Source organism: Hemitrygon akajei, chromosome 5 (assembly GCF_048418815.1).
Source record: "Hemitrygon akajei chromosome 5, sHemAka1.3, whole genome shotgun sequence".
NCBI classification, from domain to species: domain Eukaryota; kingdom Metazoa; phylum Chordata; class Chondrichthyes; order Myliobatiformes; family Dasyatidae; genus Hemitrygon; species Hemitrygon akajei.
Window position 1 is genome coordinate 195281016 of NC_133128.1, and position 17074 is coordinate 195298089.

The following is a 17074-nucleotide window of genomic DNA, read 5'->3' on the forward strand; positions in this document are numbered from 1 at the left end:
GGGTCCTAAACTACAGCGCCTCTTTCACTTAAGACAGTTGAAGTTGTTCAGCATGTGTCCCCAAATCCTAAGGACTTTCTACAGAGGCACAATTGAGAGTATCCTCACTGTCTGATACGGGAACTGAAATTACCTTACTCACAGGACTCTGCAGAGTGGTGCGGACAGCCCAGCGCATCTGTTGATGAAAACTTCCCACACTTCCCAGAACATTTACAGTGACAGGTGCATAAAAAGGGCCCAAAGGATAATTGGGAACCCAAGTCATCCCAACCACAAACTGTTCCAGGTGCAACCATCTGGGAAACGGTAATGCAGCATAAAAGCCAGGACCAACAGGCTCTAAGGCAGCTTCTTCCACCAGGATATCAGACTGATTAATTCACACTGATACAATTGTATTTCTATGTTACATTGACTGTTCTGTTGTACATCTTACTGTACACACTATTTATTACAAATTACTGTAATTGTGCATTCAGAGACTGTGGTGAACTAGATATACCTGTCTGACTGCTCCTGTGGCTCCTCCCACAGACCCTGCTGACTGCTCCTGTGGACCCCTGTATAAAGGCGACTGTGGGCTGCTGCTCTCCCTCATTTTCCCCAGGATATAGTGTTGTTCATTCTTCCAGTCAATAAAAGCCGATATCTCGCTTCCTACATCTCAGCGTGAGTTATTGATGGTGCATCAGAGACGTAAATTAAAGATTTTTACTCATGTATGTGAAGGATGTAAGAAATAAAGTCAATTCAATATGCACTCGAACCTGGGTCCTGCCACCTCAATTCAACCCATACCCAACCTTTCCAATTTCGCCTGGCACTTAAATCAATCAAACCGGGTCTTTCCATGCTCCAGGGCCTGGGCCCCGCCACCTCAACTCCGTTTGCCTCGGCTTGGTTCTGCTGCACTGAATCGCCAAGCCTGCTCCAGCTATGGTCAAACATTGGCTCATTCCCCGTTCTCAGGCCCAGGCCCTGTCACCTCAACTCACCCCATACAGCTGTACCATGGAGAGCATTCTGACAGGCCGCATCACTGTTTGGTATGGAGGGGCTACTGCACAGGACTGAAAGAAGTTGCAGAGGGTTGTAAATTTAGTCAGCTCCATCTTGGGCACTAGCCTACAAAGTACCCAGGAATCTTTAGGGAGTGGTGTCTCAGAAAGGCAGCGTCCATTATTAAGGACCTCCAGCACCCAGGGCGTGCCCTTTTCTCACTGTTACCATCAGGTAGGAGGTACAGAAGCCTGAAGGCACACACTCAGTGATTCAGGAACAGTTCCTTCCCCTCTGCCATCTGATTCCTAAATGGACATTGAATCTTTGGACACTACCTCACTTTTTTTTAATATACAGTATTTCTGTTTTTGCAGTTTTTTTAAATCTATTCAATATACATATACTGTAATCGATGTATTTGTTTATTTATTCAGCCCGAAACGCCGACTGTATTTCTCCCTATAGATGCTGCCTGGCCTGCTGCGTTCCACCAGCATTTTGTGTGTGTTGCTTGTTTATTTATTATTATTTTTATTCTGCTGGATTATGTATTGCATTGAACTGCTGCTGCTAAATTAACAAATTTTATGTCACATGCCAGTGATAATAAACCTGATTCTGATTCTGACATGCCCCACAGCAACCATCCTGCACCTTCAAAACTTCAGTTCACATCACAAAAATGCCATACAGGCAGTTCAAAAACTCAACTCCAAAAGGGAGGTTACAGGCTATTGCTTGCAGTGGTTGTATCGAGACAGTGTAATTAATGGAATAATATATAGTTTTGTTTGTTACCAGTAAGTCGTCGCTGTGCTTCACCAACACCAACTACCCACTGTGTAAAGATGTTACCTCTCGGGTATCTGAAATCTCCCTTGTTTATGTATCCTCTAGAGTTTGAATCTCCAACCCTAGGGAAAAAAAACTATGACCATCGAGTTTACTCACAGCCCACAAGATTAATAAACTTCAACAAGGTCTCCCCTCATTCTCCCATGTTCTAAGGAAGAAACATTCCAAGTGACCAACCTCTCTTTATAACTCAGGCCCTCCCGTCTAGGCAGACACCTCGTAAGTGATTTCTGCATCCTCTTTAGCCTGTCAATAGCTTTCCTATAACAAGGAGAGCAAAACTGTGCACAATACTCCCTCTCACTCAAGTGCACGCGATACTCTCTCTCGCTCAAAACTATGCACAATACTCTTTCCCTCAAAACCGTACATGATACTCTCTCCCTCAAAACTGTACACAATCCTGTCTCTCCCGCTCACTCAATGCTGCTGGAGGATGGTGTCCGAGTCCTGGGCTTTGGGCAAAGTCTAATCAAGACAGTTTGTGGATTGGACTCCAGTTCATGTTATGACACATTTCTGATTTCTAGTCAGTCCTTGTTTTGTTGCTATTTTGGGCAACTTTGATCACACGACAGAGGGGAAGAAGCTGTTCCTGAATCACTGAGTGTGTGTCTTCAGGCTTCCGTACCTCCTTTTTGATGGTAACAGTGTGAAGAGGGAATGTCCTGGGTGGTGGGGATCTTTAATGATGGACACTGCTCCTTGAAGATGTCTTAGATACAATGGAGGCTGGTACCCATGATGCAGCTGCCTCAATTTACACATTTCTGCTATCTTGTGCAGTAGCCCCCTCCCCCCTCCCAATACCAGTTGGCGATGCAGATCCCTCATTCTTCTGGATTCCACTGAGTAGAGGTCGAGAGCCATCAAACACTCCTCATATTATAGGCCTTTCAATCCGAGAATCATCTCCTTTGAACCTTCTTGAATGGCAGCACATCCTTTATAAGGGGCCCAAAACTGCTCACAATACTCCACGCAAGGCCTCACCAGTTCTTTATAAAGTCTCAACTTTACATCTTTGCTTTTATATTCTAGTCCTCTCAAATGAATGCTAACATCACATTTGCCATCCTTACCACTGATTCTACCTACAAATTAATCTTTAGGGATCTTTGCCCCTCACATTTTTGAATTTTGATGTACATGTGACAAGTAAAGCAACTTCAGATGAATCTCTGGAACTTCCATCGGTCAAGGTCGACCATGTTACGTTCTAGCTGTCTATAGATATGCACACCAGGGCAGTGAAATACAGAGAGAAAGCTGTTGCCCATGTAGGAAGCTTCCCATCTCCACGCATCTGATGAACCCAAAGAAACGGCACAGACCAATACAGTTTGGCACCATCTGTGTCACGAGAGTTACCAGTCACCACTGAACTAACGTAGGACTGCCTTTCGGACTGCAGTTCCGGATATTTTTCCCCTCGGGTTTACTCCTCATGAGTGGATGTAGCCACAAACCAGCTGATGTTTAATATCAGAACTTTCTTCCTCTTAGAAATAAATGCAAGCAAATAGACATAGTTCATTAAGGCAACTATTGAGCCATAGGGTCTACTTTCTATCTTTTATACCATTGTTTATGAGCATGGGCAGGGTGAGGTGTTTTTATTTTACAGAGTGTTATATCTGATTTGACTTTCATTTCTTCACAGGTATTAAGTATTTTAACTAATAAAAGCTGATGCAAACTCTTTTTGCTATAGTGCAGTGGGTGTGTATTCATTGCTTGTAATATGAGACTGTTTCAATGTCTTTTTATCATTCTTACCTGGCAAACTGTTTCTGCAGCGCCTGCATCTGAGATGTACTGATTTCAGACTCCAGTGTAACCTCACGTAGTCGGTTTTCAGTCTTAAGCCTTAAACATCTCTCTTCCTCCAATTCACGCATCAGCTTCTCGCACTGGAAAATGCAATGAATTTCATTGAAGAAAATGTCAAAAAAAATCTACACACAGAAGTTAAAACTTCAGAAAGCAAAGGTATCATTTCTGAATAGTATCATTATATAGTTGGTGATCCGTAATTACAAAACATAAAGCAATCCTTATTACTAAATTTTCCACTTACTCATGTGTTAAGCAGGCACATAGCAGTTAACTAGTGGGAAGGTTACTTACAGAGAATATGATCTTTAGTCATTTTAAAAGTAGCAAGAAATTTATGTAGAAATAGAAAAAAATGTTTTTCCACAATTAACTACAGTACACCTAAAAAGAGTAGTGTAATTCTACCATGGATGGTCACAAGCCTGGCTGTGAAAGAAGAAGGGTTGTGCAGAAGGATAGCAATAACATCCTCTAGGATCCCAGAGCTACAGAAACGGCAGCAGAGACTCCAGAGCCCTCACCCCTGGGGGAGGAAGGATCTTTGAAAACACATGGGTCAACTTGAAAGATTAGCTCTGGACTTTGGACTCTTGCTGTCGGCAGCCTATGCCCAGTAGCAGTGATGGGTTTAAGAGAAAGAAGAAAAAGAATATTTTAACTGTTTTAACAGCAGGGGAATTCTGAATGTAAAATTTGCTACAAAGCAAAGGGGATAGGCTCATTGAATACTTTGACAAAAGTTGGACAAAAGCAAATTGCAACTAGAATTAGTAGAATAGAATTTGCATATAATTACGCATGCTCTTTGATACTTGTTGGTTCACATTCTGCAGGACTGAAGCCTAGCACAAAAGAAGTGGATTCATCTTCACTCCGGAAGTAATAGAATCAACACAACAGTGTGAAAAGTTGCCCAGGTATATCCTGTCCATTAAAATCTCAACAAATTGAACTCAAGTTATTTCTCTACTCTCAGTCATTAGCAAAGCGATGAATGGAAACGCTTTTCAGCAGCACTCGCTCTCTAATAACCTGCTCATTGTGCTTATGAGCTTATCACAACCTTTATTAAAAACATGGACTAATGAGCTGAACCCCAGAGGAGAGGTGAGAGGGACTGACCTTCAAATCATAATAGCATTTGACCAAACTGTAGTCATACGCCACAGAAAATAAAGTGATCTCACTTTGAAGGTCAATCATTTTCAGCCTGCAATATTACCAAAGGATTTCCTCAGCCCAATGACGTTCAGCTTCCTCACTGATAACATTCCTTCCATGATAACAGAATTGTGGAAGTTCATGGAAGATTGCAATGTCCAGCTCCATTTAGAGCTCTTCAGAAAGTGAAGGTCTTCAAGAAATAATCTTCCAAGAATCACTAGATACTGACATGGTTCTGCAGGACTGAAAAATTGTAAAAGTCTCCACTCTTTAAGATGGGAGGGAGGAAGAAGAAAGGAAATTATCACCCAGTTAGCCTGAATTCAGTGGTTGAGTAGATTTTGCAGTCCATTAGTAAGGTTGAGGTTTCGGGGTACTTGGAGCCCACTTGATAAAATAGGCCAAAGTCAGAATTTTCTTAAGGGGAAATCTTGCCTGACAAATCTGTTGGAATTCTTTGAAGAAATAACAAGCAGGATAGACAAAAGAGAGTCCATGAATGTTGTTTACTTGTCTTTTTAGAAGGAGTTTGACAAGGTGTCACACATGAGGCTGCTTAACAAGTTAACAGCCCACGGTATTACAGGAAAGATATTGGTGTGGATAGAAGTTTGGCTGACTGGCAGGAGGCAAAGTGTTAGATTAAAAGGGGCTATGTCTGGTTGCCAGGCAATAACTGGTGGTGTTCCAAAGAGATTAGAGTTGGGACTGCCGCTTTTCACATTATATGTCAATGATTTGGATGATGGAATTAATGACTCCGTGTCCATGCTTGCAGACGATATGATTGCAGGTGGGGAGAAAGTAGTATTGAAGAAGCAGGAAGTCTGCAAAAGGACTTAGACAAATTAGGGGAGTGGGCAAAGAAGTGGCAGATGGAAAGTAGTCTAGGGAAATGTACAGTCATGCACTTTGGTAGAAGGAATAAAGGGATAGACTATTTTCTAAACAGGGAAAACAATTAAAAATCAAAGAGACTTGGAAGTCCTTATGCATGGTTCTCTAAAGATTAACTTGCAGGTTGAATCAGTGGTAAGGAAGGCAAATATAACATTAGCAATCACTTTGAGAGGACTATGATATAAATGCAAGGATGTGATGCTGAGGTTTTATAAGGCATTGTTCAGACTGCAATGGCAGTATCATGAACAGTTTTGGGCCCCTCATCTAAGAAAAAATGTGATGGCAATGGAGAAGGAAGTTCAGGAGAATGATTCTTTGTCTGAAAGGATTAATGTATGAGGAGCATTTTATGGCTCTGGGCCTGTACTCACTGGAGTAATGAAGAATGAGGGGGAATCTCATTGAAATTTATTGAATATTGCAAGGCCTCAATAGAGTGGATATAGAGAGGATGCTTCCTATAGTGGGGGAGTGTAGTACCAGGGTGCAGTGCCTCAGAATAGAAGAGCGCCAATTTAGAACAAGGATAAGGAAGAATTTCTTTAGTTAGAAGGTGGTGAATCTGTATATTATTACCACGGACAGCCATGGAGGCCAAATCATTGGGTACATTGAAAGAGGTTATTAGGTTCTTGATTACTCAGAATGTCGAAGGTCGCAGAAGAAGGCAGGAGAATGGGGTTGAGAGAGATAATACATCAGTCATGACGGAATGCAGAGAAGACTCGATAGCCGGAATAGCCTAATCATGCTCCTATAGTCTTATTAGCAATTACAAGTAAGCACCATCTTCTCATTGCTACGATCAGAGAGGAGGTACAGAAGCCTGAAGACAAGCAAATGTTTCAAAAAAAGCTTCTTCCCCATCAAAATTTTGACTAGACAATGAACCTTTGAACACCATTTCACTTTTCCGTCACTGTTTGCACTACTTATTTATTTTTTATATATTTTTGTTGTAACATAACAATTTTAATGTATTGCACTGAATTGCCACAAAACAACAATTTTCATGACGCATATCTGTGATAATCGCGGGCTGGTGGTGTAGTGGCATCAGTGCTGGACGTTGGGGTGGAAGGTCCCGAGTTTGGATCCAGCCGGCTCCCATGCATGCTTTCCATCCATGCTGGGTTGAGCGTCGAGCTAGCAACTCGACCTCATAAAAAAGAAATTGCCTGCTACAGAAACATCAAAAGCAAAAAAAAAGTTGATGGCCTATGCTCTCTCGTGAGTTGAAAGGCAATTTCCCTTTCTTTCTCCCTCGTATCTGTGATAATAAACCTGATTCTGATTATTTAGTCTCCCTTGATGCAGAGCAAGCTTACTGATTTAATTATTTTTCATTCTTCTGTTTATAACTGCAATTTTTTAAATAATTAACTTCACATCTTTGGTCTTCACTCTGTCATAGGACATCTCCTTCACTGTCTTTACTGTTAGCGATTTAAACACTCATTTTCCATTAGAGTTTTGCAATTTCTGATGAAGAATGAACCTTGATTTGGGGATGGTGACTGAGGTTCCCTCCATCTGATGACCAACAAAACTAATTCTTAATTTAATATACTTCCTATCTCCATCCAGAAAATTTGTTTCCTTTGGTTTCTATCTCTGCTTGACTCTTTCTACCTCTTCACTACTTTTTGACTCTGAGTTTAGGTTCAATGCTAACAAATGTACCTCTGCCCAAGATCTTCCTTGCCAAAAGTAGGAGGTACTTCCTGCTGGAGAACCAAACTGTTACATGACAGCATCTACAGAAATATCTGAAGCTCAAAATTAGATGTTTGTGTGGACAGAGGAGCCATAAAACAAGATAATGAACAGAATTATAGAAATGGGAACTTACAAAATAATAATTGGCATAGGACTCTAAGTTACAATGTAAAATTTTAAGTGAATTTTTGGACATCTAAGAATTGTATATTTTTTCTTAATGATCCAAGTGTCAAGACTGTTTGTTATCATACGCCAGTACGAGTGTAAAGGAGAACAAGATGATTGTTACTTTGGATCTAATACAGCATAAATACACAAACCCACCCAGTTCCTTTGCCTAGCCAGCAACATATCACACACAAATTGCTGGAGGAACTCAGCAGCCCAGGCAAGACACAACCGAAGGGTCTCAGCCTGAAATGTCAACTGTACTCTTTTCTATAGATGCTGCCTGGCCGGCTCAGTTCCTTCAGCATTTTGTGTGTTGCAGATTTCTCTTGTTTGTGAAAGGATTTTAGAAAATTGTTCCAAATGACATTGCCATGTTTCCCCGTTTAGCATTACCCAATGCATGGTGATTTCCTCATGACCAATTCCAGTATGGTATATGAAATGTCACAGCTTCAAAGTAGGTCAGAGATAATAATACATTTTCTTCCTTCTACTAAACAACGAATATAGAAACACAGAAACATAGAAAATAGGTGCAGGAGTAGGCCCTTCGGCCCTTCGAGCCTGCACCGCCATTCAGTATGATCATGGCTGATCATCCTACTCAGAACCCTGTACCTGCTTTCTCTCCATACCCCCTGATCCCTTTAGCCACAAGGGCCATATCTAACTTCCTCTTAAATATAGCCAATGAACCGGCCTCAACTGTTTCCTGTGGCAGAGAATTCCACAGATTCACCACTCTCTGTGTGAAGAAGTTTTTCCTCATCTCAGTCCTAAAAGGCTTCCCCTTTATCCTTAAACTGTGACCCCTCGTTCTGGACTTCCCCAACATCAGAAACAATCTTCCTGCATCTAGCCTGTCAAATCCCTTTAGAATTTTATACATTTCAATAAGATCCCCCCTTAGTCTTCTAAATTCCAGTGAGTATAAGCCTAGTCGATCCAGTCTTTCTTCATATGAAAGTCCTGCCATCCCAGGAATCAATCTGGTGAACCTTCTTTGTACTCCCTCTATGGCAAGAATGTCTTTCCTCAGATTAGGGGACCAAAACTGCACACAATACTCTAGGTGCGGTCTCACCAAGGCCTTGTACAACTGCAGTAGAACCTCCCTGCTCCTGTACTCAAATCCTTTTGCTAAAAATGCCAACATACAATTTGCCTTTTTCACCGCCTGCTGTACCTGCATGCCCACCTTCAATGACTGGTGACACCCAGGTCTCGTTGCACCTCCCCTTTTCCTAATTGGCCACCGTTCAGATAATAATCTGTTTTCCTGTTCTTGCAACCAAAGTGGATAGCCTCACATTTATCCACATTAAATTGCATCTGCCATGAATTTGCCCACTCACCTAACCTATCCAAGTCACCCTGCATCCTCTTAGCATCCTCCTCACAGCTAACACCGCCGCCCAGCTTCGTGTCATCCGCAAACTTGGAGATGCTGCATTTAATTCCCTCGTCTAAATCATTAATATATATTGTAAACAACTGGGGTCCCAGCACTGAGCCTTGCGGTACCCCACTAGTCACTGCCTGCCATTCTGAAAAGGTCCCGTTTACTCCCACTCTTTGATTCCTGTCTGCCATCCAATTCTCTATCCACATCAATACCATACCCCCAATACCATGTGCTTTAAGTTTGCACACTAATCTCCTGTGTGGGACCTTGTCAAAAGCCTTTTGAAAATCTAAATATACCACAATCACTGGCTCTCCCGTATCCACTCTACTAGTTACATCTTCAAAAAATTCTATAAGATTCGTCAGACATGATTTTCTTTTCACAAATCCATGCTGACTTTGTCTGATGATTTCACCTCTTTCCAAATGTACTGTTATCACATCTTTGATAACCTACTCTAGCATTTTCCCCACCACTGATGTCAGACTAACAGGTCTATAATTCCCCGCTTTCTCTCTCCCTCCTTTTTTAAAAAGTGGGGTTACATTAGCCACCCTCCAATCCTCAGGAACTAATCCAAAATCTAAGGAGTTTTGAAAAATTATCACTAATGCATCCACTATTTCTTGGGCTACTTCCTTAAGCACTCTGGGATGCAGACCATCTGGCCCTGGGGATTTATCTGCCTTTAATCCCTTCAATTTACCTAACACCACTTCCCTACTAACATGTATTTCCCTCAGTTCCTCCATCCCACTAGACCCTCGGTCCCCTACTATTTCCGGAAGATTATTTATGTCCTCCTTAGTGAAGACAGAACCAAAGTAGTTATTCACTTGGTCTGCCATGTCTTTGTTCCCCATGATCAATTCACCTGTTTCTGAATAAAATCCTATTCTTCCATGAGAATTGGAAAGTTATATATTCAAATTCCTTCCTTTTAAGAATGAAGAATGCAGAATCCATTTAACAATTAAGCATCGTAAAGAAAACCTTTCACCACTTCATTACAACACATGACGTTGTTGATCATTGATAATTACTTTAAACAACCTATAAATGAACCTTATACAAGATGCTGGAGGAACTCCACAGGTTAGGCAGCATCTATGGAAGTGAATAAGCAGTCAATAGTTCGGGCCATGGCCCTTCTTCAGGACTGGAAAGGAAGGAGAAAAATGGCAGCATAAAAAGGAGTGGCGGGGTGGGGAAGGAGGATTACTGGAAGGTGATAGGTGAAGAGCGAGTCTGGGTGAGTACATGGATGAAGAGTCGGAGGGTAGCGGAGATCACAAAGGGGGAGAAGTGGGAGAAGGTCTCACTGAACTGCAGTGGAGGAAACCCTGCAGTGAAGCAGCAAATCCTAAACATGAAAAATGCTGCAGATGCTGAAAATCCAGAGCAACACATGACGAATTCTATAAAAGCACCTACTATAACACAGGGGCAAGACATTATGACAACCACACCCAGAATAACATTTACAGCATTTAGTTGGCTGGTGGCCTTCAGTGAAATTTAGTCAGAGATAGAAGTCCAGCCAACATCTTACACACGTTCAAGAAAACCAAGAAGGATTTTGAACTGCCTTCTATCAAGTTTCTTGGAAGAAAACAAGAGCTGGTAAAAAGAAAATTGAATAAAGCAACATAATTTACTTGTCAGATAGTCCTTTCAAAAGACCCGAAAACAATCTTGGCTGACTGTTCTGAAAATGCAAATTCTGATTCAGCACTGGATAGAGGATTGCAATTGGTAGTTTTAATCACAAGGGTGATGGATACATACATGGCAATACATGGAATATACACTATGCTCAGCAGGTGATGGTTCAATCTGGCACATCAGCACCAGCGAATAACACAACCATCCTTCAGACAGTCAAGTGATCTAGCACCTGAATCGGCTTCATTTCTTGCCAATCTCACTGACTAAAGCAGCAAACAAGATGGAAATTAACAAGCAAGAGAAAATTTGCGGATGCTGGAAATCCGAGCAACACGCACAAAATGTTGGATGAACTCAGCAGGCCAGGCAGCATCAATGGAAAAAAGAACAGTCGATGTTTCGGACCGAAACCCTTCGATAGGACTGGAGAAAAATAGCTGAAAAGTAGATTTAAAAGGTGGGGGAGGGGAGAGAAAAATGCCAGGTGACAGGTGAAACCTGGAGGGGGAAAAGCTCTCCAGGTTTCCCCCACCTTTTAAATCTACTCCTCAGCTTTTTTTAAATCCAGTCCTACCTACCTCAGCTGTCTAGCCTGCTGAGTTCCTCCAACATTTTGTGTGTGTTGCTCAAAATTAACAAGGCCAAGAGTGAAAGGAGAGCAGGTGTTCAGCACCATCTGCCTGAGTTTGAATGGTCTCCTGCTTGTTGCTTTTCTTTGAATGGGTTCTGTGGTACTTCTTTGTTTCATGGCAGTCTGCGGGAAGACAAATGTCCGGGTTGTATACTGTATGATAATGAATTAAGCCTACCTGACCTCACCTTGCCTCTACCTACGTTTACGTGTAGAATTAACTCAACCATAGTGAGCCGTGTGCTATGTGCTTCTAGCTTAGAAAGAAGATGTGGAAATTCTTCTCACGCACTAGTATCCTTTTTTTTAAATGAGACTCCACAGCAGTAATTCTGAGTCAGGCTGAAATGTTATAACATTAGGTAATAATGACAAGTGAGAAGGAATCTGAATCCAAGAGAGATCACACATGTAGTGAAGAATAATGTTTCACTGAAAGAAAGAATGAATATTACTACTCAACAGTCTTCATTAGATTCCATGGTAAATACAATGGAGCTTATTTTTAAACATGGGCTTTTATGTTATACAAATATAATCTAAATGGCAGTATCTGCTTCCAGGTTCGTTTGCTTGCTGGTTAAGCCCTGCCCCGAGGCTCACCAGCTGTCAAAACTATCAAAAGACTTTGAATTTTTCTGAATGCCTGACACTCATCCATCAAAAAAATGTTCAACAGTTAGAAAAGCAACCACACTTATACTTTTACAAAGCAACCAAAAATATTAAAGATTTTAATTCTATCCAACTTCCGCCAGAAGTCCAAATAAACCAAGAAGGGATTTAGAAATGTTTACGGTAATTAGAACTAGAACAATACATTAAAACCAAGTACATTTAAGTTAGACAACAACACACACAAAATGCTGGTGGAACACAGCAGGCTGGCAGCATCTATAGACGAAGGGTCTCGGCCCGAAATGTCGACAGTGCTTCTCCCTATAGATGCTGCCTAGCCTGCTGTGTTCCACCAGCATTTTGTGTGTGTTGTTGTTTGAATTTCCAGCATCTGCAGATTTCCTCATGTTTACATTTAAGTTAGCTCATTTAATTGAAACAAAGATAAGTAACCTGAAAATTAGAGCAGCACAAAATGCTAGAGGAGTTCAGCGAGTCAGGCAGCATCTACAGCGGAATAAATAGAAAGTGAGGGAAGTGTGGTGAGGGGAGTTCAGCGAGTCAGACAGCATCTACAGGGGAATAAATAGAAAGTGAGGGAGGTGTGGTGAGGGCAGCTCAGCGAGTCAGACAGCATCTACAGGGGGAATAAATAGAAAGTGAGGGAGGTGTGGTGAGGGGAGCTCAGCGAGTCAGGCAGCATCTACAGGGGGAATAAATAGAAAGTGAGGGAGGTGTGGTGAGGGGAGTTCAGCGAGTCAGGCAGCATCTACAGGGGAATAAACAGAAAGTGAGGGAGGTGTGGTGAGGGGAGTTCAGCGAGTCAGACAGCATCTACAGGGGGAATAAATAGAAAGTGAGGGAGGTGTGGTGAGGGGAGTTCAGCAAGTCAGACATAGCCAATGTTCCAGGCTGAGACACTTCATGAGAATAGGAAGAAAGTGAGGGGGGTGTGGTGAGAGAAGTTCAAAATGGCAGGTGAAAGGTGAAGCCCGGTGAGGGGGAAGGTAGGTGAGTGGTGGGGGGGAATTGGAATGAGAAGCTGCAAGATGATAGGTGGAAAAGGTGAAGGGCTAAAGAACCAGGAATCTGATATAGGTGATTGGACCAAGCGAGAAAGGAAAGGACGATGGGCAGGTGAGGAGAAGGGAAGGGTAAAAGGGGTACCAGAAAGGAGAATGGAGAAAAGAGAGAAGCTGTTGGGGGAAAAATTACTGAAATATAGAGGAATTAATGCTCATACGATCCAATTGGAGGCTGCCCAGATGGAATATGAGGTGTTGCCCCTCCAACCTGGAGTATCCTCAATATGACAGTAGATTTGGCCATGAATTCATATGTCAGAATGGGAATTGGAAAAAAGTTAGATGGAAATCACACCAGGTAAGATAGCTAGAGCGAAGGTGCTCGATGAAGTTGTCCCCAGATCTATGTAGGCTCTCGCCAATGTCGAGGAGACCACCTGTATTCCTTCCTTCCTCACCATCTTATTCTGACTTCTCACTTCCTTTCCAGTCCTAATGAAGGGACTTGGCCCAAAAGGTCGAATGTTTATTCATTTCCATAGATGCTACCCAACCTGCTGAGTTCCTCCAGCATTTGGTGTGTGTTGATTTGGATTTCCAGCATCTGCAGAATCTCGCGTGCTTATGTTACCTGACAATTACCTCACTTGGGGCAAGTGTTGAGATAAATGAAGGTTTTCAATCTGCCTATCAGAGTACTCTTTGGGAACTAGTTGACTTGATCAGGATTTCTGATCTGGCTATTGTTCACAATTGTACTTAATAGAAAAAACAATAGTCAGTATTCATACCATCACAAACAAGAGAAAATCTGCAGCTGGAAATCAAAGTAACACACAAAATGGTGGAGGAACTCAGTAGATCAGGCAGCATCTATGGAAAGGAGTAAACAGTTGACATTTTGGGCCATGTCCCTTCATCAGGAATATTCATATTATCAAATGTTTCCTCATTTCATCTTCCTTAGACATAAATATTTTGCTGTGAATTGTTTTAACGTTATTGCAATATTGTTCAATTTGCAAAGACACCTATCACAGAGAAAGACAAAATATTGTTGAAGTTGAGCTTAATGTCAACAGAAGAAACTTCTGGTAAGCTATTTAACTGACAACCGAGTCCCGCTGAGCTTTCTGCTGTCTGCTGTGCTCACATCTGGTCCCTTCCAGCTGTCCATCTTTCCCATTGTACTTCCAATATGATTTTTCTACTAATATGACTACCTGTGATGTTGGATCATTCAAGAAACTTTTTAACTGCTCTGTAGTTCCAAGTTCTAAGTGTGGGTGTCCCAGTGACCCACCACTATTCTGAAAAATCAATGGCTTTTGATCCCTTAAGGCAAGTAATCAGGTGAGAACGTTTGTTGAAAATTAACTCTTTTTATTCACATTCCAAGTTCATGACCCCTCACCTGCCTGGTTCCCCAGGTAATACATTATCTTTCTGTTTACATCTTTGAATCAGTCTCGTTTTACTCTCCAGTTCCTTAGGAGAACTTGCAACTCACTTATTTCTGCACCATAAATGAATCTCTCAGTGACCCATGAATCTCAATGGGTTTTGGTTGTACTGAGGTCCTGAACATGTTCTTCGTCATTTCTCTTTGCACCTGCAATCACTGCACAAGAGGCACTTTATTTCTCTGTTGAAGCCCTTTAAGAAAATAAGGTACATTTTCAGGTCAATCTGATCTGAATGCTACTTTGCAAAAGTTATTTTCATTTAGCCTCCTGTCCATGCACAATAAAACACTGGACAACCTCCCTCCTTTGTCTTCTCTCCATTTCTATTCTAATCTTCACACACTGGCAGCTCCATGTTATATTTACACCTTTTCTCCTCCATTCCTACTGTACATATTCTTCCATCTTTGACACACTTCTCTGATTTCAAATTTTTGTATTTCTTTCTTCTTGTCCCCACATTCTCTTACGCCACCCCAACCCTACATTTAGCATCTGGTCATTCACTACTTTTCATTGGCAGTATTTATAAGTTTGACAATAAAACAACAAATTGCTGCTTAAATTCATGACACCTCATTCGCACCAATATCAAGTGAATTTAACTCCTGTCTTGACAACATTTTGGGATTGATCTATTGCTGTCATGTTTACTGAGATACAGTGAAAAATTTGTCTTGCCCAGATCCGATCATTACAAGGCAAATCAATAACAGAATGCAGAATATAATGTAATCGGTACAGAAAAAGTGCAGTGCAAGTAAACAATAAAATGCAAGATCATGACATCAAGAGTCTATCGTGTCTAGAATTAGAACAGCAGGGTAGAAGCTGTTCTTGAGTTGGGTGGCATGTGCTTTTAGCTTTTTGCATTTTCTACCCAAGGAGTGAGTGAATCTCCGGGAAGGGTGGGGTCTTTGATCATACTAGCTCCTCCACTAAGGCAGTGAAAAGAGCAGAGTCCATGGAGATGGCTATGTGCTGAGCTGGATGCAAAGCTCGCTGCAGTCTCTCATGGTTATGGGCACGCAGTTGCCATGACACACCTAGATAGGATGTTTTCTATCATGCTTTGATGAACTTGCTGAAGGTCGATAGGGAAATGCCACATTTCTTTAGCCTCATAAGGAAGCAGAAATGTTGGCAAGATTTCTTAGACCATAAGATACAGGAGCAGAATTGGGCCATTTGGCCCATCAAGTCTGCTCCATCATTTCATTATGGCTGATACATTGCCCTCTCAACTCTAATCACCCGTGTGTCCCTTCACGCCCTGACTAATCAAGAATCTATCAACCTCTGCCTTAATTATACCCAATGATTTGATGTCCACAGCTGCCAGTGGAAATGTATTCCACAGATTCACCATGCTCTAGCAGAAGAAATTCCTCCTTATCTCCGTTCGAAATGGATGTCCCTCTCTTGACCATAGCATCCATGTGGCCGGGCCAGGACAGGCATTTACTCTCAGAGACATGATCTCTCAACCTCCACACTGTTGATCAGACAAGAGCATGAGCACCACTCCATTCTCTATGTCAATGTATGGTGTGCTATGAGGTCAGAGCCAGCAGTCACAGATGACTCTACTGAAACTCAGATTCCTTTAAGCAATGATGGGTTTACAAAACTGGAATTACTTACTTAGCAGCCACATGGATACACCAATGTCCTTAAGCAAACATTGTCAGAGAAACATTGCCCAAATATGACACTTTTGAAAATAATCTGTCACATATACCGATTAGCACAGATGTCAAATAAAGATTATTACTACACGTGAAAGGCAGCTCCTTACTCTTTCAAGAACGAAGTGAAAGAAATTGAAAACTTGGAAGAAGAGGTGTATGATCAAATTGTCACATAACCTACAACAGATAAGAAGTAAGATTTTGCTGTGGTTACAAGAAACCTTTATAAATAATAATTAAGTACAATATTCTTTACTACCCTCCTAGGACTTGCACATACATTGTCAGGATTCACTTTGACTTGCTGCATGCCTTTGTGTAGTGCTGACTGTGCATAACGGCAGTCAAATGTACCTCACAACTAAAACCTGTAAAGGATTACACCCCCTCATGTAATTATTGCAGAGTCAAATTCCCACCAAAGATCTCCCATGCCCTTGAATACTGAAACGGAAGCAATGCAGCTGGGCTTTTGTAAAGTCAGAGCTGGTGTAACTCTGTCTGGAGCTAAATGTAAATGGGATGCAATCTGTTAAATACAAAGTTCATGCTGTCTTGATAGACAAGCATCCAGAGAGTTCTTTCTCTTTTCTGGCAATGATTCAATATTATCTTTCTTCACCTTGCACTGTTGTACTGATTTCTTAAAAACAGGAAAAAGTAGAATTGGACACTAACTGTGCCTCCATTGATCATACACACAAAGAGCCGTATGACCAGAGTACACAGAATTGAGATTTGCTCTGGGTTCACTAGGACACACTGAGAACCCTAAAACTAGCTTCCAGAGTTTGGTGCTGACATCATGTTGTGGATATTCTTATTGAAGGAAACTTCGCATTGAAAACAATTAACTTTGATGTGAAGAAATTGCACTGGAGCTCACTAGGACAACTCCTTTTCTCCCC

General features: G+C 41.6%; 1 protein-coding gene across 3 annotated transcripts in view; it reads right to left on the bottom strand.

The window, feature by feature from the left end:
* Positions 1-17074, bottom strand: part of nckap5l (NCK-associated protein 5-like) — an 883389-nt gene that overhangs the window by 498118 nt on the left and 368197 nt on the right. For all 3 annotated transcript variants that reach the window (XM_073047595.1, XM_073047596.1, XM_073047597.1), the window contains one exon: positions 3640-3773. In XM_073047595.1, coding sequence (XP_072903696.1) covers positions 3640-3773 — 134 coding nt within the window. The remainder of the gene's footprint in view (positions 1-3639; positions 3774-17074) is intronic.